General features: G+C 35.4%; 1 protein-coding gene across 7 annotated transcripts in view; it reads right to left on the bottom strand.

Moving 5' to 3' along the window:
- Nucleotides 1–27,068, bottom strand: part of QKI (QKI, KH domain containing RNA binding) — a 158,164-nt gene that overhangs the window by 112,191 nt on the left and 18,905 nt on the right. For 6 of the 7 annotated variants that reach the window (XR_004676857.1, XR_004676858.1, XM_034991998.1 and 3 more), the window contains exon 2: nt 10,691–10,833. Coding sequence is in view for 4 of the 7 variants with exons in the window: in XM_034991998.1 (XP_034847889.1) it covers nt 10,691–10,810 (120 nt within the window). In the remaining 3 variants the exon portion in view is untranslated. Of the gene's footprint in view, nt 1–10,690; nt 10,834–27,068 lie in introns of those variants that run through there. The other variant, XM_034992002.1, reaches the window with a different exon arrangement.

The following is a 27,068-nucleotide window of genomic DNA, read 5'->3' as shown; positions in this document are numbered from 1 at the left end:
ATCTTCAACCTCTGAGTACAGATATAATTGGAAAAGAAGCTGAAACCACTCCAAAAACAAACTCAGGTTAATAAGATAGATGATTATTTTTCTAGAAGCTAAAAAACAAGTGCATTGGAAAACAAACATTATTTAAGCAATTAAAATAAAAATATGAAAGCCAACAAGAGTTTTATGACACAATTTTTGACAGTGTGAAGTCCAAACTCTTACACACAAGGCCCTTTAAAAGGTCTCTAACTACTTTTTAAACCTTTGTTTTTGCTGTTACCCTTATGTTTAGACATGTAATTCACCGTTCTATAAAAAAAAAAAAAAAAAGGCAAGTAATTTTTTTTTTTTTTTTGATGGCAGGTACTTTTAATTTTTCTTTCTTGAAATACCTTTCTTTCTCCTTCCCTCCCTCAAAGTATGTCAAAACCTCCTCAGCACACAACACTGAGCTCAAGTGTTCCTCCTGTGATTTTCTGTATTCTGATTCCTAGAGATAGTTGTTTTCCCCTCCAAAGTGAGGATTTCAGGGCACTATGTAACAACCCCTCTCACAGCCCCTATTACATGATACGCAAGGATGTACATACATGTCTCTTGCAAATCATCCTATGAGCCAGAAACCAGTACCTGGTCCTTTTTATTATTATTTTTTTTATCCACAGTGCCTCACAAAATATACAGCACATAGATGAAGGTACTATTTATTCAGATTACTAGATAATATAATTTAAAAGCGTTCACAGAAATCATGTAGTGATTTTTTCATTCTCATGGTAAAATTAAATCACTAAGTCAGTCATATGCAGCACAGGAATTCTCATATATTTCAGAAATTTCTCAAATAAGCCTGATGGACTGATCTCAGGATAAATTCCAAATGAGAAAATCAATGCTGTCATAGAAACAAAATGTTATTTCCACTTTCCATTTCAATATGGAAGTATCATGAGTGCAATGACTAGGTCATTCAACATTTCCTAGGTGTTGAGTACACTGAAGTATGTTTTATTATGAGTGTTCCATAATGAGCTAGCTTCTATGCTTAGCACTTCACAGGCATTAAGTCACTTCATCCTCGTAACGCTGCTTAAAGACAGTTACAATTAATATTTAATACATGAGAGGTTACAAAAGTAGCCCCAATCCTGGAACACCTAGATTGCATATAGAGTTTGGACACTTAATCAGTATAGTATAATGCCCCTCTTCTAAAGACCTTAAACTATATATCCTAATCACACCAGAAACTCATGTTTAGTTTTCTCATTCTTGTTTAATCATTCAAAATGTTTGGTAAAAAGTTTATAAAAACTCTCTTCAGATTCAAGTTTACTTTCAGTGTTTTTATAATTTCTTCTCCACTTACATCTCAAAACTTATCATTACTGTACAACCGTCACATAACCACACCTTGATATTTTCATGTCTTTTACTGATTGAGTTCACTGCCTTAACAATCATCATATACATCCTTTTTACCGTAACTGGACCTTTTATATGAATGAAAACCTTTACGTGATTATTACTTCATCCACCTATTTTAATGAAAAATATGTGTAACTTCAAAAAAGAAAGAAAAAGAAGAATAAGGATTATTTGAGTCAAAACTGAGCTTACAGTGTCACTTCAAACCTGGAAGATAAGCCTAGGAGTTTAAATATATAGTTCTGACCTCGGATTACAAATACTACCTAAGGCTCTTTGAAATCGATTTAAGTTTTGCTGCATATTATCAATCTCATACACTATTTCAAAATTATTAATTCAGCTCTTAAAGTGACCTGTTTTGGGCACCAATTTTAAGTCACACGTGATAACCGTCTTTTATACCACCCTCGCTCAACATTCCCACATTGTTAAGATTGACAAAGCTTACAAGGACTTTTAATTTTCTTCTGTTAATATAGTATGTTTTTCATCTGTTACTCTTGGTTCCTCTATAATATTAAATTACAAAATCTTGCCCTGTATTCTCTGCTTTAAATGAATAGCACCACTAGCAAAGCCCTCTTTCATTCTTAGCCCCCACATAGACTAAAAAATCTTAAAGTTTTCATTATTTAATCTGTCCCCTATTCTTCATTTCAACTTCCCTGCCTTAGTTCAGGTCCTTGTTACTGTACAACAGGATTACGGCTGTAACAGTACCATGAGGGCAGGGATTACATCTTTCCATATTCTTGTGCCTGGTGCCTAGAACAGGCCACATGCAAGTCTGAAATAAAAGAATGATGCCAAAATTTTACTGGTTTATACTCAGCTCTCTTCAGCCTTCATGTTTCTAATTATTTTTCACATTTTCATTTTCTCTTTTGCTTTTATCTAAAATTGCAAATTTATATTGCTTTCGTACAATTTATAAATAAAAAGGGAAGAAACTAATCAAAGCAATCATTGTTCTCTAACCCCAAAGAATACAATACAGATACATTTCTTTAAAGCTTAATCAATTCCTTACAAAATAGTGAAAAAAAAATTATCACACCAATATCTAACATGGAGATGGCCAAAGTCACGCTAGGTAGGCTGCTTACCCGATGATACTGTTTTTGCACTTGGGGAAAACAGTTTTCTATGGTAGATCGAAACTAGATTTCAGGAAGTGCCTAATTTATTTATGAACTATTTGTTTTAAAGGGCTGAATTTATTAAGACATGTAATGCTTTCCCAATAAAATAATTAACAGAATTTAGCTCTAAGGCTAGTTGTTGAAATGTCTGATTGCAATGTTCGTAAAGTTAAAGCAGGTTTCATCAAAAACTAGAGTAGTTTTCCACTCAGATTCAAACCAAAAGTTAAGTATAAATGATGAGTTCAATCACTCATAAAATAAATTCAGGTGCTCTACTATAAGCAAGCACTAAGATGGGTGGTAAGTTCAAGTGGTAGAACCTTCAACTACCCCACACAGCCCATTCTGTCTGCGGATTTTGGAGGGAAGACAGTTAGGATTAGGAAGATTTTGTTACTGACTGCTTCACTCAGTTCAAGAAGGCAATGCTATCTCAAGATGGACCAACAGTAGATCAACATCTCAGACTTTCCTTTAATATCTAACAGAAACACCTGGATGTTTATGGAATATGAATAGCCCTGAGAATTAGGTTTCTCTCCAATGTTTTTATTACATTCCTTTGGTTATTTCAGGGACAATCTTAAGAGAGATGGAGGTTAGGTATCAGTGATTAGGTATCCAACTGATTGATAAGTCTCTTACAACAATAATTTTACCAGATCAGATCCTAACAAACTCTTTTTGGGTAAGACAAATTCACAGACAAAACTTTTTATCTCAGGGGGGCCTGGAAAACATTTGTTTACAAGTAATACTCCCCTAAAAACAAACTCCGTTTTCTAATCTGTTCCTCTGAACACTAGTTCTTTTTAAGTATTAAAATATATTACCTAAATAAAACTTTAAATTTTAAGACTCTGAGAAGGCTTATTATTTTTAAAATTGTTAAACTTGAGAAAACCTGAACTAAACAAAATTTATTGTTTTCAGAATGCCTTGAAATCATTTTTGGAATAACTTCTATTAACATCCTAAGAAATTTAGTATAGCTCAGACCATAAAAACCCTAATTAAGTATTTGATACACAGCAGGCCTTAATATGCCCTTGTAGAGTGAAATAAAAACCTCCAAACCAAAACTAAAAAGACAAAAAGTCATGAAATTGACCCTCACTAAATATTATCTGTTTAAAGTTCAAAGTCAACTGTTAACAGTTTCTTTACCTAAAACTTAAAAATATGCTCAATTTTATCAAATGGCACTGCTAAATTAAAAACTCCAACAGATTAATATATAATCTGAAATACTTCACAACTCTCAGTATATACCAACCTTCCTAAAAATCAACAATCATTAATAGTTGTATGTGTAAACTATCAGAGAGATAGAGATATGTAGATCTTTTAATGTTTTATATTTTCACTCATAATTAAGATCATAGAGGCAAAAATTAAGCCTTAACCTAGATAATGAAAAAGGAGACTTTGCAGATTATTAAATTTTGATTTAATGTCCATTTGTTTCTCAGAAGAACAAAGGTGAGAGTAGTTTATATGAAGACTCTTGATTAATTCTTTCAACAAACAAGGAAGCCACAATAGTCAAAGGAGCAAAGGCATAATGAAAGGTCTGCACTGACCCATTGTCTTCATAACCCATCCTAAACAAATGCTAGCTCAACAGCCAATTTGCAGGAGACAACCTTGAGAAATAGGAGAAAATCAACAATCTTATACTATATACTAAATCAGAAGATATGACTAGCCAAATTCAGGAAAACTGAACTGAAAGGGAACTTAAAACTCTTGCTCCACCATTAACATAGATTATTATTATGAGACTACAGGAAGTGATGAGTGATATTATAAACCTCTATTATTAAGTACAATTGTCAGGCTGGGATCCTTGTTGGAAAAAATATTTGAAAATGCATTTATCCATCTTACAAACCTTTGACAACTGTCATCTTGATAGCCTACACCCAAGACATACCTTTCAAAGCTACAACCATTCAAAAAAAAACCCCAAAAAACTCATTTTAAAAACATAAGAAAATCAGAGTTATCTTCATATTAAATAGCTAGAGAAAGCTTCACTACAATTTCGTATCACAACCCAACCAGAGTTTAGCAATCTAATCTGTTCATGTATGTACTACACGACTAATATCCCTAACACCTAGACCTTGACAATATTTGGAACTTATCTACCACTGAAGCTGATCCTATAAAACAATTTCTCACAACTCAAAATTGAATAGGCAAATTTAATGACAGTATTATTACTGACTCAATGAAACATAACATCTTCTATTTATATCAATCAGAGTTAACTTCATTCACATACTGCTTTATAAGATCTCCATGGATTCAAACAAGTCCTTAATAACTTAACCAGCCAAATTACCAGTTTGATGGCCTATGTGTAACTTTAATCTTCTTCAAGTCTGTCACTTTATGAATGTATGATAAACTTAACATATTCTTAAACGATTTAATGCAGTCTATTTTACCTTTCATTCAAGACTGTGGGCTCCTTCAAGGATAGGAATTTTTTTTCATGTTCATGATCACAAGAACCATACTGAGTACCATATCAGATGCCACACATTTGTTATCTTTATTCTTCCAAACAATTTTATGAGGTGGACCTTATAATTTAATGAACAAGGAAATAGATTCTAAAAAGTTAACATGTGTTTTAAAAGCCAATGTGATAGTACGGACTATCTTTCAGCAAATATTTATTCCAGTCCCCTTCTCACTGTGGACTGAGCAGCTTGTCAGTGCAGTTTCTTAATTTCAGTGCTACTGACATTTGGGGTAGGATAATCTACCTACCTGGAGGGGCTGCCATGTTCATTTTAAGATATTCAGCAATATCACTGGCATTTACCTCCATACTAGATGCCACCATACCTCCTCCCCTTGCAGTTTTGCCGACCCAATATATCTCCAGATATTGTCAAATTCTGAGAGGGGCAAAATCGTCCACACTTGACAATCACCAGGCTAATGGACTGTTAGCAAATAGGAGTAGAGGCCTCACACGTGCTTAAGCAATTTGGCTTGGCTCTGGTACTCCAGTGACCTGCCATGAGAAGAGCATGCTCCTAGTCGCTGCTGCCCCTTTGGACTGAGCTCAGCAAGAACACAAAGATCTAAACCCACCTGCAGCTGGCCTAGGTCAAGTTCAGCTAAGCCCAATCAGCAGAATCTCAGCCACCACAAAAACCAATGCTTGTTATTTTAAGCCAGTAAGTTTCAGAGTAGCTTATTATGGAGCATTATTATGGCAATTGTTGACAAATACAGCCATAAGGGAGTAAAGCCAAGATTCAAAACTGAGGCCTGTCTGGCTCAAAAACCCACTATTATCCAACTACATAAAAGCGTTTTCTCAACGGAATTAATACCCCACCTCCAGGATGTGCTTGGTACACAGCAGAGATGCAATAAAAGTCTGCTTTGTTAATAAATATAAATATCGAATGTGAATTTTTAAGAAATTCAGTTCATTTTCAATATGCTACTCTTACTACCTTCCCATTGCCACATCATTAAGCCACTGATTCAAAAACATTGTGAAGGACATTATACCACACTACCTCATTTCTCAAACACTAAATCTAAAACTTTCTTCTCCTGTAAGTCCCAGAGCTATACACAACCAAGTCCAAAACAGTATCTCCAAATTAACACTTTTAGAAAATAAGTTGCTATGTGCAAATGCAAAGGACAAGTTTAAATTAAAAGTTTACCAGTATCTGAAAGAGTGAGGCTTTCAACATAGATATGCACAACAAATATTTGTTGTACAGCTACCACTTACCAGAAACCATTCCAGGCAATGAGAATACAAAGAGACAAAATCCCCACCCTCATGGACCTTGCATTCTGGTTAACACTTAGACAGTGTTATGGCATTTTCCAAGTGCTTTACGTGCATTAACTCACTTATAACTCCTCATATACCTGTGAGAGACTTACTATCCCCTCAGAGAGGTGAGAAAATGGAGAACCATAAATGACAAGTAATTTGTCCAAAGTCACAAAGTAAGTTGGCAGAGCCAGCCAAGGGTCTGGGTTTGCGTCCATACTTTTAACTACTATTAATATGAGCAGGGGCACCTGGGTGGCACAGTCAGTTGCGCATCCGACTCTTGGGTTTCGGCTCAGGTGGTGATCTCAGGGTCATGAGACTGAGCGAGGCATCAGACTCCACGTTCAGTGCAAGTCTGCTTGAGATTCTCTCTCCCTTTCCCCCTCCCGCCCACACTTCCCACCAGGCTCGCGTGCATGTTCTCACTCTCTCTCTAAAATAAATACAAAATAATAAAAACAGTTTTGAGTCAAACAGGATGAATTCACTCACAAAATCAAACCTATACACAAACGGTGCGGGTGGAAGAGAAGCAATACAAATTGGTCTCTAAGACACAATAAGTGAAGAAAAGCAAGAAAAGGAAGAATGCATCTTTGTTTCACTGTGGCCAACAGCTAATTCCTAATTTTGAAATAAATCTTTTCCCATACTGCCAAAATCTGACAGACTGCCTTGTTTTACTTGAATACTATTTCATTTTTTCAAAAGGTGACATAAAGTTCCCAATATAGAGCACAATACAGTTACTACTCATTTGGTATATATTAATAACCTCAAGAAAAATAATTCTTAAATTCTTGTAACAAACAATTAACTTTTTTCTTTTTTTTTTTTTTTTTTTTTTTGAGAGAGAGAACGTGCACACATGAGGTGGGGGGAAGGAGCAAAGAGAAAGAGAGAAAGAGAGAAAGAGAATCTTAAACAGACTCCACGCCCAGCACGGAGCCCGAGGTAGGGCTCGATCCTAGGACCCTGAGATCCTGACCTGAGCCGAAATCAAGAGTCAGATGCTTAACCCACTGAGCCACCCAAGCACCTCAATTAACTTAACTCTTATAACAGAATTCTTGTATTAAATATAACTTAAATTCCTGTAACAGTTAAAATTAAGGTATTAAAAAAACTACCTGGAGAACCATAATGGTTTTAAATCCATATCAATCCTCTTATGAATTGTAACTAAATTTCTCATTTAAAAAGCTCTGTTAAAATAGATATTGTTGGGTGCCAAAAGTCATCCACAACTCACCCACCCACCCGCCCATTTGATAGGCCCACACCTGGGCATCTAACTTTAAACCCAACACCTCTACCTCAGAACTGCTGAATCCCCACCTGCCCAATGGGCTCCTGCCTCAGTCTTTCTAACTCAGGAACTGGTGATTCTGCTACTCCAACTGATCAAAACCTTCGAGTTATTCCTGACTTTCCCTCACACTCCATACCCAATCTATCAGCAAACACTACTGGCTCTAAGTTAACAATCTATGCAGGATTCAAGAATTTCTAAGTCGTCCTGTTCAAGTTTCTCTCTTCTGCCCCCTAAGTTGGTGTCCCTGTTGTCACCACTGCCCAAAGCAGCCAGAATGAATCTATTAAAAACCACTCCTTGGCTCAAAACATCTGAATGGCTTCCTACTTCACTCAGAATAGAATCTGACGTCCCTACTGGGGCTCACAGCCCCTACGTGATATGGCCCCTCTGCTAACTCTCTAATCTTGCATCTTACCACACTTCCCAAGCACACTCATGCCTCAGGCATTGCACATGCTGTTCACGCTGCCTGGAATGTTCTTCCCCCAGATAATTTTCATGCCTTCCTCCCCATCACTTCAGTCATGTCTCTGCATTCCCTCCATCTTATAAGAGATACTTTTACTATTAATACACAGTCATCGTTTACATGCTTAGCCCACCTTATTTTTTCCATAGCACTGACTACACTTAAAAGTAAATACTCATTTGTTTATTGTCCATCTCTGACACTGCAACATCTGCTCCACAAGAGCAGAGGCATTGTTTAATTCACCACTCTACCTGCCTCCTGGAACAATGCTTGGCAAAACAACCCCATTAGCCCCGCTCATTCTGATGATCAACAAATAAGAGCAGTGCTCCTCAAACTTTAACATGCATCAGAACCACCGACAGGGCTTGGAAGGCAGATTGCTAGGCCTCAGCCCTAGTTTCTGATTCAGCTAGTCTGGGGTAGGGCTTGAATATTTACAAGTTCCCAGAAGGCATGGATACTATAGTCCTGTGACCACATTCTGAGATCCACTGACCTAGACAATGTTACACCGCAAAACAGTTGTCAGCAACAGGAGCTGACCATGGCAATGAATCCCAACTGGTGGAAGAAAGACAGGAATAGAGTGCAAAGTTACCTCCTACTGGACCCACACTATGAAATATATCTCTTCTCACTTAGAGGATTATATCAAACAGGTCTTTTAAATAATGCAATAGAAGTATCACCTTCCCTGAATAGGATTTTGTCCAGAAGAATGGGGACCAGGCAGATGAAGCTATTTTCTCTAACAAGGTCTTATGATCTTACATATTCTGTGTTCATGACTAGTGCTGAAACTTTATCCTTTAGGGTTTAAACGAGCATATGAGAAGGCTGATATCCTTTAGGAGATACTGAAACACCAAACAGCAGTAGACACCAATTGGGATAGCTGCCAAATCGTAATTTCCCATCTCTAGGAATCATTCCAGTCATCGAGGGTGGGACCAGAGTAATCACGTCTAGGTTATATTAGTCAACCTCCCATCTTGAGTCATGGCAGATTGGTCCAAAACACATTTTCTCTCCTAAGAATCTGAAGTTCGAAGATAAAGTCTGGGAGGCACTGAAACCAGACTATGTTAAAACCAAGGCTCTCAAAAAGAAAGTCTGAATTCCTGGTGCTGAGGTTCTCAAAGCTGCCCTGGCCCTTCTCTTACAGGAGGCTTTGCAATCCAGCCATTTCCTTTAATCCTCTGATACTCAATTACTTTCCAACAAACCCTTTGCCTACATTATCCAGAACTGTTTATACATACGTGCAACCAAAAATACTTACAAAGTAAATGTATTAGCCTTAAAGAAAATTGTATTACAAATGCAACTTGTGAAATGTCAAAGCTTTTTTCCATTAATCCAACTTAAGACATTTATTTTCCATCTTTAGACAAGTAGACTGTCCATATAATCAATGAATCTTAGAGTACACATCACATTTTGACCTTACAATACCAACTCCTTCTTGCAGAATAGTTTTTGCTTTTAGAATAGTTCTCTGAAACCTAGCAAAATACCAACAGTTTGCTTTTATGTATTCAAAAGGCACTGGAGCCAATTATGTACAAATACTATGCATGTTGGAAGTACATGGTAAACAACCACAAAAAAAGGTTCTTCTATTAAGTACCTTGTATTCTGATGGAAAGAAATAAAAAAATAAATTAAAACACACCAAATAGCAAGTGCTCCTCAGAAAAATAAAGAAAATTATGTGAAACAATGAGTAACTAGATTGCTTTAGATAAAATAGTGAGGGGAGGCTTCTCCGAGTAACATTTGAGCTAAAATCTTAACCACAAAAAGAAGCCAGCCAGTGTACAGCTAACATAAATGCTCTTAGGGCTGGGAATAGACCTGACTTGCTCTAACAGCCAATGTGACTACAGGGTATTGACGAAGAGGGAAAATCACTTAAGATGAGGTCAGAGAGATAGAAAGAACCATATGACATAGCGCTTTGTAACAAACACAAAGAGTTTGGAGCTAATTATAAATTAAGTGGTATAGGACAGGGGGCTACTTGCAACAAGAGGTTTATGGAGAACAGCTGAGCAAGAAACAAGAATGAAAAAGACAAAACAAAAGAAAAAAATTATGAACAGTGGTTATCATAAAAATTTTGGAGCTGAAAGGAAGCTTAGCTGTCACCTAGTCCAACCTCTCATTTTACTGAAAGGATGACATGGCCCAGGCTGTGGCTTCCCTGAGGTCGGATTAAAGATGAGTAGAGAATTGTATCTGGTGCTCTCTGCGACACTCAGGCCAAAGCTAAAACCAAGTCTTTACCATGTGCATTTCCAAAAGTGACAAAGCAGCAATTAAATGAAAACATATCTAAATTTTTTTTTAATTGTCCACACCAAGTTAATCATACTTCTAGTCCCTCACACGACATTTTTTTAAAGCAGCTGACAATGCTTAAGTATTTATCACCAGAGGTATCCCTTCCCAAAGTATGTGAAGCAGAAAAAAAATTGAGTAAGACAACAAAACATACTTACATCTGGATATTCTTTTACAGGCACATAGAGTTTCTCTTGTAACTGAACAATAGGTCCCACAGCATCAGGCAATTCTGCACTCCTTTTCTCTGTACTGCCATTTAATGTGTCATTGTACATGTCTTTCCGTACTCTGCTAATTTCTGTTAAAAGTAAAAATTTTAAATGTGTTAGACAAAAAAATATTCTTGCTAGTCGAGGGGAAAAAAAAACAGAAGGTAGGGGAGGGTTTCATCGATAAAGTGTTAAAACTCAAAGACTAAAGCATTATTAACCTAGTCTACCATTTCCTAGATTAAGTCTATGTTGAACAGAACTACAGCCTTAATTATTTTCTACCAGAAATCAAATTTATATTAACCAAATAATATATTTTATCTTTTCTAAAGATTTATTTTTTTATTTTAGAGAGTGAGCGAGTGCACTGGGGGACCGGGCGGGGGGGGGGGAGCGGGAAGAGGGGGAGAGAGTCCCAAGCAGCCTCCGCGCTGAGCAACTAGGGGTTCGATCTCAAAACCCTGAGATCATGACCTGACCTGAAACCAAGAGTTGGACGTTTAACTGACTCCATCACCCAGGCGCCCCTATATTTTATTTAAATTAACTGCAGAGCCCAAGCTCTTACCCTCTATTTGATGTATCTGTTATTTTACTTAATTTCTCCATGCTTAAATGAGGCCAGTCATTCCAAATAAGAGCTTTAATCAAATAAGAATGCCTACCAGACAAAACTAATAACAATGGCTCTTTTATACTTCAGAACTAATCTGTCTGAATGAGATCTTGAACTGGATTACTTCCTTAGCTATTTTAGGTATCTCTGAAATATCCAAACAGATGTCCAATGGATAACACAGATTTTAAGTTCAGCAGAAGTCTGAGTTTGATACACAAGTATGTTAGTGAAAGCTACAGGAACAGAAAAGATGTCTTAGAGAAGACAGAGGGAGAAAGGAGGACTGAATGAATCCTAGAAAAAGCAACATTTAAGGAATAAAGCAAAGAAGATCCAAACCACGAAGAAATGAAGGTGGATAGAAGTAGGAAAAAGAGGTGTCAAAGAAGCTGAAGAATGACAGAACCAAGAATAGGGTAATCAACAGTGTCAAATACCACAAAAGTATGGTAAGGTAAAGAGCAAAGGAGGGTACCTTGGATTTAACCACTAAGCCACTGGTGATCAGAGAAGTTTCAAGGAAAAGATGGTTTACAGAGATCAAACTACATCACGTTAATGAATGAAATGAAAAAAGAAAAGTAGGTACCTAAAGTCAATGACCTTTAAAAAATTATTAGGACAGTTCCCAGGTATATAAATATACTTCTTATAAGAAAAAATATAAGAAATCCAATGAATCAAGACTTGCACAAAGAAATCAATTCTTTCAAAAATTCTTTATTAAAGCTTCCACAATGTGTTAGAGGATAGACCCCTGCCCATTAGAACCTACTGTCTAATAAGGGTTGTCATTACTAAATTAGCTGGATGCCTCTATATCTCTCTCTCCATGCTACAGATTACATCCTCCTTGGGGAAGAGGCTGTGTCCATTAGTATTTAAAAGTAAAATGCCTTTTATTTTTATAATGTATTTTGACTGCCTTCCAAACATGGAATTTCAATCTACTGCTATAAGGAACTAGGAAATATAAATGCACACTTCAATTTTCTTAACTAGTTATTTATATCACTTTGCTAAATAAAACCCAACACAGCAAAAAGCCATGATCAAAGGTGTTCTTACCCAGTTAGTCTTAAATCAGTGAAAATACTGTATTACAATACATTTTCTGCTTCAACAATGGCAACATTCATTTTGTAACACATCTTATCTCTTAAATAACAATTTGCTTGTCAAAGCTTACCAAATGTGCATCTCTGAACAGCAAATGAAAGTTTTAAAAAGTCAAAAGAAGGTACCTTGGATTTAACTACATTATAAAGGCAAGACTTCATTCCTTAAGTTCTTTTTAATACTAGTTTAATACTACTTAAATCTTTAATACTACTTCTTTTAATACTACTACTTTTTAATACTACTTTAATAATACTTATTAAATACTAATAATAGTATTAAAACATGCCCAATATCAAACTATTGTTTATTTTATATTAGCATGCGACAGCAATTCTCCAATCAAGTTTTCAACCAAGTAATAATTTAAACATAAATAACTGTTCACATAATTACATAATTACAGCAAGTAATTAACCAAAGGACATTAGGGAAATTTAATTAAAATTATGCATATATCCTTTAGTCCAGGTCTCTATATAAAAGCACTTTTCAATATTAATTTATTACATTTAAATTTCCTCTTCAGAAACTGCTTAATTCTTGTTAATAATGCCGGTATAAAAATCCTGATAATAGCATAAAGGAAAACAATAGATAAAATTTGCTTATAAATATAAATGCAAACATACTAAATAAATAGGCTCCACCAGCATACCAAATGAGTAACGCACAAAGGCAGTGGAATTTATACCATGAATGCAAGAGTTCAATATTAAAAAATCTGTAACCAGAGTAATACAAAAGAATAAAAAAGAAAACAACATATTTCCAGGTAAACAAGTTTGTCAAACTTAGAAAAACCAAGAGCTGTATGAAAATTCAGATGACTAAATTAAAAAATACATAAATATTACAATAATCAATGACCACATATCCACTTAGATGATAAAATAGAAGATACATTTACCATTTAAATGTATTTGTACTTCTATAAATATTAATGTGATTCTCTGATTAATAACTGAAAGTTCTGTGAGATTCTGCTAACCACTGTAGCCCCAGCTCCTAGAATAGTGCCTTGAATACAGTGGGCCCTATGTTAATACTCAGTGGACTGGGCAGATGGGTGGGTAAATGAGCTAGGTTCTAAGGCATTAAAGTTAAACAAGTCATGGTTTCAATCTTTCAAAGAAGTTAGTCTCATATGGGATATATATAAACAGATACTCTAAAGTAGAAAAACAGTAAGAGACATAGATTAGAGATGGTGGTAGCACAAAGCAGGACCATCAAATCTGCCACAGGTTGTTAAGGTCAAGAAAGAAGTCAAGAGGAAAGAAACTCTGACCTTTCTTTTCTAATGACTGTATGTGAGGCAAAGGTACAAACAATGTAATTATAAATTATACTTTTCTTAAGATAAAAAGTCTTTCTACCATGTTTCTTTTAGTCTCAGATACATCACTCAATAATACAAATCATAAGCAACACTGTACTGATGGGGATGAAAAGATGACCAAGTCCTAGTGCTCAAAGATCTTATAATCTTACTCATTGTGGGGGTCTAACCAGCTGAGTTTCACTACCTGTATCAACAGCACCTTTCTAACCAGGAAATCACACTAGCACTTTTTGCTATGTTATTTACAATACTCAAGTCAAAACAATTTCTGGGGCACCTGGCTGGCTCAGTTGATAGAACGTGCAACTCGATCTCGGGGTTTAAGTTCAAGCCCCGTGCTGGGTATAAAGACTACATAAAAAATAAATCTTAAGAAAAAAGTTCTGATTCCAGTTCTAACAGTAACTGTGTGAATTTAGATAAGTCTCTTACTTAACCTCTCTGCAACTTTACCTCATATAATTAGAGGTTTGCTTACTGAATGATTCAACTAAATCCATGGTTTTCCAACCTTAGTATGCAAGGACCCCATTTATTATCTTGTCCCCTAACCCCACATTTTAAAAAGTTTTGTCTCCAAAGCTTGTAGTATGTAAGTCCTGGCAATCAGAGGTTTTTGTTAATATTATACCATCAAGTTGATCTAATCATGGCCAAAATATTACAGAAACATGTCATGGATATGGGTAGTGCTCTAGTTCCTTTTTAAGTGGTGGATTTACAGGTGTTCATTTATGAAACATAGAAGTGCTTCATAATTAATATATTTTATACAGCTGACCCTTGAACAACAGAGTTTGTACTACAAGGGTCCACTACATACTACTATGTAGTACATAGTTATAATGTACTACATACATTTATTTGTATGTATGTAAGATTTTGTAGTATGTAAATCCTGGATTTTTTTTTTTTTTTTGGTTAAATACAGTACAGTATCTTTTTTTGTTGTTAAATACAGTACGGTATTGTCAACATATTTTCTCTTCCTTAAGATTTTCTTATTAAAATGTTCTCTCTAGCTAACTTTTATTGTAAGAATACAATATATAATACATATGGCATACAAAATGTGTTAATCAACTATTTATATTATTGGTAAGGCTTCCAGTCCACAGACTATTAGTAGTTAACGTTTTGGGGAATCAAAAGTTAAACATGGATTTTTGACCATGAGGGGCATCAGTGCCCCCGACTCCCTGCATTGTTCAAGAATCAACTGTATAAACTTTCGTTGTATCAAACATTGCATGATAATGCTCAAATGTCTCATCTCCACACTACCTTCACCAATCTACAGCAGTGGTTCGGAGGACTAAAAGTTCAGAACCATTTGTTTAATCACCTAGTATAAAAATTCCCACTACAATAACCCCAAAATCCCCACTGTCAAGACAACTTGTTTTAGACATCTCTGAAGTTATTAAAGTTTACAAATTTTACTGAATCAAAATCATTCCTAAAATTTCTCCCACTTCCCCCCACCCACTCAACACTCCAAAGGTCAGAAAATAGATCCAACGCCTTGTTCCCATGACAAAAATACTTAAAACAGTTTTAGATCTAAGTATCCTCTTCTCTGAGCTATATAATAACATGGTTTTATACCCTCTCACTTAGACACACCCCATTTATCTATGCTCCTTAAAATGGAAAGTCCTGTACCACACACATCCTTCCCTGAAAATGAGGAGAATGCAGACAGGCTGCTTACCTCCAGTCACAAACACTCCAAGTCCACAGTGTGTTTAAGAACACCTTTCTTTCTTTGATGAGCATATCACCTGACTCAAATGTTGAGTCCACCATTCCATACTTCCACAACTGTTGGTTTAGACACCAATACAATAGGTGATTTAAATTTTTTTTCCTGGCTGTTTTCTACTAGACAAATCCCTTCAGAAAGTTAATCTATCAGTTAACATCCTTTAGGGAGGGCTATTCTGAGTCAAGGATCCAACTAACTGCAATTTCATAGTGCACATATTTCTGCAGCTTGCATACTGAAATACAGGCATACCTTATCAACTATCTGATGAAATCTCAAGCCACACTAGGACCCAAACCCCCCTTTGGATTCACTAGTTTAAACAGGAAATAATCTGTTTTGGATTCTACAGGTTGTACCGTCAAGTTTAGAATACAAATCTTTCAGCTTTTAGGAGTATTCACCTTTCCAGCAGTCAGGGTCCTCTCATTTTCCATGTTTTCTAGAACTGATATTTGACAATGACAGTTTAATGACATTTTTTCAAATTTCCGTATCTTGAAAACTACTTGTGTTTAAGACTGAAAACTTGTTCGGGGCACCTGGGTGGCTCAGTCATTAAGTGTCTGCCTTTAGTTCAGGTCATGGTCCCAGGGTCCTGCGATCGAGCCCCACATCGGGCTCCCTGCTCTGCGGGAAGCCTGCTTCTCCCTCTCCCACTCCCCCTGCTTGTGTTCCCTCTCTCACTGTCTCTCTCTCTGTCAAATAAAAAAAAATCTTAAAAAAAAGACTGAAAACTTGTTTCAGTCATACTACTTACTGTCTCCTTACAGTTCTCTGCTTTGATGATCTTGATTTTTCCCTTTTACGAACTAAAACTCAATTATCAGTCAGTAAATTCTGCTCCTAAGAGGGAAAATAGTCACTGCACAGTTCTGTTCTATGTGACCTGTTAATACTACATCACCTTTTTCCCTAATTTACCTAACTCACTAAAACCTAAAAGCTTTGCTTTAAAATCTTAGCATCTCATAAGGCTCAGCTCATTTTTGCCTTTAGCTCTTTATCACCACTACTTTTATTATATCTGAATTACTTACTGTAAGTGCATCCCACCCTCTGCCCCCTTAAAATTTTGTACATTTTTTAAAAATCTGAATTACTGGATTAACTAACATATCAACCTCTCTGTGGAAAAGTAAAATATCAGAAATAAGGATAACTTGAAGAACTATTAGAGAATAGAAAAATAAAGGCTGAGAAATCTAAATTATAAAGTAGTTATTTCCCAAGACAGACAGATAATGGCTATGTATAAATTCAATACCGAAATATTGGAAGACTGGATAAAGACTAGAATATAACCCTATTTTACTTACTGGTTTAGAATTTTTTCAACAAACTTAAACTAAGAAAATAAAAATTAAGAAATGAAATATGAAAAATATTTACTGGCTCAGCAGTACACAAAAAAGCTATTAATAATATACAAATAATAAAATATAAAAATAAAATTGCATGAAAAAATTATTTTCAGGATTTTAACAATACAAATTAAAAGACCACTTTTTAAAACACTGAACACATTTTCATATAAAACGTATTTTAGGGCGCCTGGGTGGCTCAGTCGTTAAACATCTGCCTTCGGCTCAGGTCATGATCCCAGGGTCCTGGGATCGAGTCCCACATCGGGCTCCCTGCTCGGCAGGAAGCCTGCTTCTCGCTCTCCCACTCCCCCTGCTTGTGTTCCTGCTCTCGCTATCTCTCTCTGTCAAATAAATAAATAAAATCTTAAAAAAAAAAAAAAACAACGTATTTTATACCCAGTGTTGTGGTAGCTAATTCCAATTGTTCAACTGGTTCGATGCTATTATACAACTATACATTTTATTTGGGCAGCTATTTGCTTTTTCTTTGAGCCTTATATTTAAAATCCAGCAAAAAAAATTATAAGACAGATGGACCTAAAATACAGAAAGAAATGAAAATGTTACATTGTCATTTGACCATTACTGCCTCATTTTTAAAATTAATGTTTTCCATTAATTTATTCAGTGAAATAAGAGCCACTTATTTATAAAAATATATGCTTTGATGTACCTAGTAAAAATTTTATAAGTGAAGTTAAAATGACAGCTTTCATCATTTCAGTTGGAACTTTAAATAGGCTCTATTATTTCCTCACTATCTGCTAGACACTAATCCGGCACAGGAACATAAAAAGCAAAGGAAGATTTTAGTTATTTTAGGTCTTAATTAACAAATTCCTAGTCTCTATTTACATGAAACTTACTAAATCTTAAAACAGTAATATTAGGAGTCTATTTATAACCAAACACCACGTTAGGGTGGTGGCTGTTAAGTACTTAAAGGGAAAAAAGATCTCTTTTGTAGAAAGTAACCTCTAATTCAGGGAAAGTTTTGAAGATATTTTGAGCTGACAAAAAATAACATAACTTCACTGTACTTATTTTTAAAAGCCACACCCCCAAGGTACAGAAAGAAAATAATTTAAAACGCAGGTTAATAGAGACTACACAACATTTAGTAAAATGTGTTTAGATTACTTAAATAACCAAGTAAAACTGATTTAATTTTGAGAGAATTGCTTGGAAACTGGCAAAAAAAAAAAAAAATCAAGCTATCAATAATTCTCTAGTGGAACCTGACTTGGGGGGCTAAAGTCACAACTATAAGCAAAAAAAGAAAAACTACAAAATTAGATTTAACATCATAGCTCTCCTTTGAATTGCTTTGGCAATTTAATTAATAATTTTGTAAAGTTGTGGATAAATTTCACATAAAAAACATGAAACAGCAAAGGTCTTATAAAAATGCCTATCCTACTTCCATAACTGCTCTCAGCAGCAGTTTTGTATCACAGAAGGCATTTAACAGTAGCTGCACCTCCCTGGAAAAGCTCTCTCAAAGGTTATAGAAAATAATGTCTATTATATGATTCAATTTATACTAAGTACATATATTTTTTGATAGACACATGGAGAAGTCAAAAAATATAACTATTAAGAGTAATCATCTCTGGAAGATGGATTTACAGGGACTATTTGGCTTTCACATTAGATTCACATAAGAATTTTTTGTAAGTTTTGTAAAATAGTAAGGATATTTTCATTACGATGTTAGGAAGTACTTTAAGTCAAAATGTTGTATATAATATTGGATTCCCTATATAAAATTAAAAGGATTAAGTCCCAAGTATAAAAATAAACTACAAAGACTTATTTTTTTAACATGAGCACCTTCCACCAGGCTAAAATACTTTATATATGAATTATTACCTGATTTTCACCATAATGTGAAGTAGATAAAATACCCACTTTATGAAAGAAACAAAGGGAAAAAAAAAAAAACAGTGCTCAGAAATTTAAGAATTGATCCAGTGTCACAGTAAGACCAACCAGCTTTTATTTAAAGTTTCATAAAAGACTTTCTGGTATAAGAAGCCCTTAAAACTTACTTTAGGAGACGGTAATTAGAGAATGGAAAATAGGAAAACGGAACAAACCAACTTTTAGTTTACTGCCAGCCGTGCTCTAACAAGTTCAGTCCACTGCTTTACTATTGACTGCAAAAAAGGCTAGAGCCCTCCTCTTTTCATGCCAACAGAACACAGCTTCAGTGGGTGAAATCTAGGCCTAAGTGCCTGGAAAAGTGACAATCCTGAATGAATGAATGCCTGCTGCTGGGATACAAAGAAGGCAAAATAGGCCAATACAAAGAACAGAACAGAATGGGGGGAAAGCATTTTTTTTTTTTTTTAAGTTATTGGAATAGACATCCTTTCTCATTTATATTGGATTTTGTTTGGAGGTCATTTTAAACCTGTTTAGTTTTATATGTTATATGTCAAGGATTTTTTAAGAAAAATATTCCCTTCTGGTCATTTAGTTCTTTAAAATACACAGGGGAAACCAATCCTTACCTCTACATAATATCCACTGTATTAAAATTTAAATCTGAAGGTTAAGAAACCTAGTTAAGAAACACCGTTAATGAAGATCTGAAGAAGATGCAACAATAAACCAGCAGATGCTACTGGGATCCAGGTAAAAAGTAATACTTGAGAATCTAGCAATTCTTATTAATAACTCTTTTCCCAACCCTTTTAATATTTCTAGAAGAACAGAAATGAATTCATAACAATGGAAAATGGGTTCCCACATAAAGAGGTAGATGAGAGTTTTTTGGGTTTTTTTTACCATTTACTCTTATATGCCTTTGAAGTGTTTAAGCGTCTCAATACATTAACTTCTTAAAAATAAATGCTTGCCTTAAAAGATTTTATTTATGATAACAATAGTAACAGATTAATATCCATGAGACTACAATGATATAAATAATTGAATAAACAAATACAAGGAGAAGTGGCAGATCTTCCTTACAGAATTCCAATTAACATGGAAGGAAAAGATGGGATATAGAAAATCACCGTTAGTAAGTATTGCAGGTGCGAACCATTCAATGGGTGCTGCTAAAATTAGTGGAAAAAAACATGAGAAACAGGATTTCTGCTCAGAGTATCTCCCCATAAGTCATTTACTAATTACAAAGGAAAAAAGCAACGATCCAGTGGAGAAACCTGGCAGACTCTACCTTAACCAGGGGATCAAATACTATCGCCAATAAGATATATACCTTTAGCATGACACAGTGAAAAAGGCCAGTCATTTTGTTGTTTTCTTGCCAAATATGCACAACCTCAATCTAATCATGAGAAAACATCAAACTAAAATTGAATAATATTCTACAAAATAACTGACAGTTATCTTCAAAAATACCAAGAAAAGCGTCATAAAAGAATCTGACACTGTCACAGACTGGAGGATACTACAGAGACATCACTACTAACTGCTGTGTGGGATTTTGGATTGGATCCTGTACCAGAAAAAGGACGTGAATAGGAAAATTGGTGAAGCCTGAATAAGAGCTGCAAATTAGTTAATAATATTGTATCTATGTTAATTCCCCAGTTCCCCTAATTGTACTGTGGTTATATGAGTTCTTACCATTAACCTCTGTGCTATATTTCTATTTCTGTGTAAGTCTAAATTTGCTGCAAAATAAAGTTTTTACTTTGGCCTCAGAGTTATTTATGCTCATTGAGGGGGGATAGTTATGGGAGAGAATGAAAGCCATGCAAATGTCTTACTTTTCTAGTGTTTGAAAAAATAAAATGCCTGCTTACCAATAAAACTGGGGATCTCAAAATCATTAAGAATAAGCTCTTTAATTCAAAATAACCTTTTTACATTTTCTTTAGCAGTTACTGCTTAAAAAACGCATGTACTTTAAATTTGCCTTAAGAACATGAAGACTACAATCCATAAACTATCTTTCTATAGGAACAGAACCTTTCTTAATAACCACACGTAGTAAGGAAAAAAGCATTGGCCTTGAATTTATGCAACCTAGATTTTATTTCTGATTCCCTGCAAGATCTAGCTATGTGGCTTTGAACTTAACCCTCTGAGTCTCAGTTTCCTCCTCTGTAAAATCAGGTTAGACCAGATCAGTTCTATCAATGAGGAGTCTGGGCACCTTCGTGTTTCTTCTGAGAAGCTCATTTTGTGCCCTCTGTGTAATCAATACCCCACAGGAAAGGGCTGCATAAACTCAACAACCAATCAAGAACCACAGATCTACTCCTTCCAGAATTTACATTTCAAAATGTCCTAAACTAATGGTCACCAGGATTTATTTTAAATAATATCTTTGTAAAGCACCAAATCCTCATATAACCAGGCTCTACAAATTTATTTTTGTGGGAGGTGAGGAGAGGTCCACCCTATGTATTTTATCCTCCTCAAGCTCCAAATTACTTAGGGCTTTAAAAGAAATTTGGTAAATGAGTGAAAATAAAACAGAACTCCCAGAAATTCTGAAGGAATTATGTTTGTGTAGGGGGAGGGGTGGAGGTAGGTTGCTTTTCCTAACAATTTCTTTGATTTTTTATTTTCCTTTTCAATTGTATTCCAAATTCCTCCTAAGCTCAGTGGAGGAAAAACCGAAGATCAGTAATCATGCACCCCTTGTGTATCTGAACATCACCTTAATTCCACAAACTGAAGCAAATGTCAAATGACATTCACAGGTGTTACAGCAGCCCATGTACATGAGAAATCCCTCATACTAAAAAAGCTAAGTTTTTTTAAGCCATAATAAACAATCTACTGTACATGATATTCCAAAGGTCCTTTACAGCAAGCATTGAGATTGAATTAAAAAACTTCCAATTTTGTTTCAAGAGCAACATATACAGTACCTTCAGATGTCAACATAATTGATACTGAAAACACTACTTTAATATGGTATTTTAATATGATCCCCTTTAATGAAACAAAAGTTGTTTTACTTTACAAAGAACTAGATTCAGAAAATCTAAGTAATGTTGTGTATGCTACTGGCTGTATTTACTACATTTTTACTACCTCTTAAAAGTATACATTTTACTATCATATAACAATATTCTTAGAATGCAATTTTAATATGAGTTTATAAAATGCAGAATACAGCACTCTTCTGAGATCATAAAAGTTTAATTTATTAGAATGGAAACTAAATGTTATCATATAAAAATATTACCAAAATAATACAAGAAAAATCCTGGTCAAGGACATTCCTGAACTCCCAAATGCCTATATCCAACTGTCTTCTAAACATGTCATCTTGACACACTTAAATCTGTCCCCAAAACTGTTCCTCCTGATCTCAAAAACTGGCAAGTCCATTCTCTCACACATCATATCCAATCCACCCGCAAATACTGTTTACACACCTTTTAAAAAATATACCCAAAATCCCACTGACCCCCTTACCCACTACCACCCTAGTTCCAGCCACAATCCATTTCTCACCTAAATCACTGAAATAACGTAAGTGGTCTCCCTGTTTCCATCATTCCCCCTGTCAGCCTAGTCTCTATTTTCCAGAGTTAGCCTGTTAAAATCCAAGTGACATGTCCCTCCTTTGCTCAAAACTCTCTAATTGAGTTGTTCTCACATTTTTTGGTCTCAGGACTCAACGCATAAAAAAATTACTTCAAGGAGCCTTTATAAAGAGCTTGTGCTTGTGAGTTATACCTGTTAATACTTAACCAAACCACAAATCAAAACTTTAAAGTATCTAAATTACTTATGATTCACTTTAACATAATAGTAAACCCCATTACATTTTAACAAAAAACATTTTATCCAACAGAACAAAATAGTGAGGAGAGGCACTGTTTTCTATTTTTGCAAATTGCTTAAATGTCTCTCTTAATAGAGACAATGGAATTCTCATCTTTTTTCCCCCTCGTATCTTCTTCTGAATTCAATCTTTTGCAATATCACACAGCATATAGCCTCTGAAACACTCCACTATAAACTCAAGTGAGAATGAGAGTAAAAAAGTCAAATAACTTACTATTATGAAAATAGCTGGACCTCACAGACTCCTAGAAAACTGCCCAAACCACATTTCATGCTCTAATGACTTATCGTTTCAATTAGTGTAAAAGCCCAGGTCCTCACAGAAGCTCCCCTTTACCCTCCCCCTCTTACCTTTCTGACCTACTCTCCTAACCAGCTTACCACATCCCCCCCCCCCCCCCAACCCCCATCTCTCATTCACAGCTACAGCTACAGCCACACAAGGAACTGCAGGTCCTGGCCTCACAGTTTTGCACGGACTCTTCCTTCCTCTTGGAAAGCCCCAGAGAGCAGCATGGTTCACTCCATTACCCCCTTCAAATCTCTGTTCTAACATCAATTTCTCAATGAGGCCCACCCAGATCTCCCTATTTAAAACCACAACCTGCTCCAAGCCATCCAAAACACTCCTATCTCCTTTATCCTGTTCAGTGTAGCCTCAGAACCCATATTGTCTAATATATCACAGAATGTATTTATTGCTTCTTGCCTGTCTCCTACATAAGAATGTAAACTCCGGAAAGACAGACAGCTTTGCTTTTGTCTTTTGCTATATTCCCAAGGATCTGTATCCTTGGGGAAAAAGCACCTTTTGAACAATCTTAGCAGGACAATTAGTACAAAAACATGCAAAGCTACAAAAACATGCTTGAAACTTGACTCAAGCATCAAGAGGTTATTAGCTTTATGACTTATTCCCCTTCCCATTAAAGTAACAGAAATGCACTCCTCTTCTCAAAAGGGCTTGCTGCATTTATGCAGGATTTGTGAGCATCTAACACACTTAGATAATAACATACGTTCATTTATCAGTGTTAAATTCCTCTGGTGTGTTTTAGACCAAATGACAAGATAAAATACACAAGCATCTAAATGAATGGGCTTAGCTTTAAAACAAAAAACCACCACCCTAATCCATGAGGAAAAGACTGCCCCTTTTCAGGACTGCTCCAAAGGGGTTACAATGATTCATTCTTCTTGAGGGTTTTTGGGTTTTTTTTATAACCTCTATATTTACAATCTGCAAAGTTTACAATCTGTTCAAAGTTTATTTGGTAAAGAATAAAATAAATTTTTTCCATTTTATTTCCTAAAAGTACAAACTGTTTATAAAATGGATTGGCCTGAATTATGTACAGTTGGGAGTTTCTTTTTAAGTGTCTTTAATAATCTGTGGTACAAGATATTGGTTGTTCATGCATGCATTCAACAAATATGTATTGTATACCTACTATGAGCTAGGTACTGGCCAAAAGCCCTAGGGATATACTCATATGCAAAAACAGACATGGGCCTTGCTCTATCACACACTAAGTGAGCAAAAATAATACCTGAAGTAGAGTACTCATCTAGGTATGACCTCAAAGAAGTACCTCAATGCATTTCATATCGCAAAATAAGAATTTGAGCTTTTACTGAACTTTTATTCCTCATTATCATCCTGTAACAATCTAAGTAAGTCCGACAAATATTAGAAGTATTATGTTGTATTCAGTGGTTATGTGGTCTATATGGTAAGGAGAGACATTCTCAGAAGTAATTATTCAGGGAAAACGGGAGTCCTCAAATAGGAAGCTAAAATTCAGATTCAAAAAGAGCTCCTACTCCTTCTGGATTTCACATTCCAGCTCAAGACTGGTCTTCTAAGAGTAGACATGTCTGACAAAGCCCTCCTAGAAAGCAAACCAACCAGACATTCAGACAGGGCACAAGGAGGCATCTCCATAGAAGACAGTTTAAAATGAATTCCCCCTTGTAAACAAATTATCCAGCTTACTGTTACTCTGCCTCTATTTTCCTTGTTATCTAGACCTTTCCCAGGGCTGATTTAAATGCCACAGCAAGGTATTAGACTGGGAATGAAACAGAGTTGACTGGTGGTGGTAATGGTAGCACACAACGAGTGAGGAGGCATAGCATCTCTTAAACAGAGTAATGAGATCTAACTTCTTTCTAAGCAATGAGTGGCCCCTCAAAGTCTGCCTTGGAAGGCAACACTTTATTGTATAGCTAGACGCATTTCCTTACAGGCAAGTACTATTCTCATCTCCATTTTATAGTTAAGAGACTAAGATTTGGGGGTTAAACACTTTGACCAAAGAGGACATAACTTGTAAGTGAAAAAGTCAGGATCCAAATTTAGGCCTCCATATCACACTGTCTCTCCAACATTACTGTCCCGTCTTGATAATGGGAAAAACAGTGTAAGAATACAATAAAAGCCATACAGAATAGAGGAAAAAAGATGAGAAGAGTGTAGAAATTGGAGATATAAAGAGGGAAAAGTAGAGAGATATACACAGTAATGAAGGAAAGAAAGAACAGTATAATTCAAATTAAAACTAGAATGATAAGTCTCATTTAAGCTCTGGAGGGACTAGCCGCACATAGTTCAACAACACGGTATACATTTACTCTATCATCTATAAGGACCATCTAAGATAACTCTAGACCTAAATTTCTGAGTTTCAGAGAAAAAATTCTTTCAACTAGAATAGTATTTGTAGAGTCTCTGGCACATACTCAAACTGCAATTACTGACTGAATATATCCTATTTTTCTATGGTATCAGGCATTTTGTTTGGTGCTAGCATGACCCTGGTAAGCAACATGGTTCCTGCCAGGGCAATTCTTCTAGTAGTAAGAACTGGTGTCTATGTAAATAGATTAGAGGGCCAGAAGTGATTGACAGATGAGGCTAAGTGTCCTGGGATATAAATACCTGGACCTGAACACTAGACAAAGTAATTTTTTTTAAGGAGTAAGCCAGAGTTCTATGGTTTCTTTTGATTCCACCGTAGAAAATATCATGCTAGGGAAAACTGGATTCTAGGTATGTAAACCCTCACTTTAATTATTATGAAGGAAAGGAGAATAAAATCAGAAAAAAAAACATGATGTATACTTACCACTCTAATGATACATATTTATGTTGATGGAGCTGATAAGTGAAAAATGCTTAAAATATATGCATATGTCCCCCTCAAGGATTTTTTACAAACTTTAGTTTTCTGACTCCTAATCCCATTTCTACTGGACTGTTATTTTTAGTAATGCCTATAATTATCCAGGCAAATGCTTCTGTTTTTCTCACTCATGGTACTTTTTCATTTACTCAAAAACTTCCCAAAGGCAGAGGTCAATGAACAGTTGTGTATTTTAGAGTAGCCACACTAAGGTTTAAAGACATGGAAGTTACCATGCAAATTAGGTATTTGTTTCTTAAAACCAATACAAAGTTTTCCGTGGAAAGTTCGTAATGAACAGAATTTCTAAGAACAAAAGTTCTATCTTCCACCAAGGCCTGCCTTACTAGGGGCAAGTGGAAAATTACAGATATAAACCAAAATCTAAAAGCAACCTATTTCAAACAGCACTCAAAACTCATCACACTGGAAAGTAAGTGAAGTCCACTCACTAAAAATGAATTCCTCCCTAATTGTGGTTTAAAACCAAACACTACTACAAAGAGTAAGCATAGCAAGATACATATATCATCTTTTGTTGGAGAATTTCATAGGCAACAGAAGAGTAAGATGTACATTAGCACTCCCCAGCACATTTTTTTTTAAGCAAGGAAGTGGAAAGGCCATAAAATTCTTTGAAACCAGGCCAATTCACAGGTGCCTTGAGGCATTAGTAGTAACCTGCAGTAAGAGGCACATCAGAATATCAAGACTTAACAAAAAAGTGAACCCACTTTCAAAATGTCAGTATTAAATGGAACAAGCTTTGAAAGAAACTTAACATACTTCCTGCATTCTGAATATGTTGTATTTTTTCTCTTATGAAAAGAATGACAATGTCAAATAAAGCAAGCTATTGACACAATCACCAGACCATCACCTTTCTCACAACTATAGTTACAGCTGCTCAAGAAAAACTCCAAGTCTCCAGGTCTTTGTGCAGAACTAACTTAGTAACAGTTCAAAAGTCAGAGAACATTTTACTTTTTAAAAAAATTACCAAACAGCTGACTACAAAATTATAAATAATAATCTATGACAAAGAAACAAACTGCTGAAAATGCAATCTTTGATAAAAACTACTGTAATACCTCAGTCTGCCTCCATTTCATCTATAAAATGGAATCTGTAAAG

This window comes from Mirounga leonina, unplaced genomic scaffold (genome assembly GCF_011800145.1).
Source record: "Mirounga leonina isolate KUSES-001 unplaced genomic scaffold, KU_Mleo_1.0 Mir_54, whole genome shotgun sequence".
NCBI lineage: Eukaryota > Metazoa > Chordata > Mammalia > Carnivora > Phocidae > Mirounga > Mirounga leonina.
This window is presented reverse-complemented; position numbering and strand designations above follow the sequence as displayed.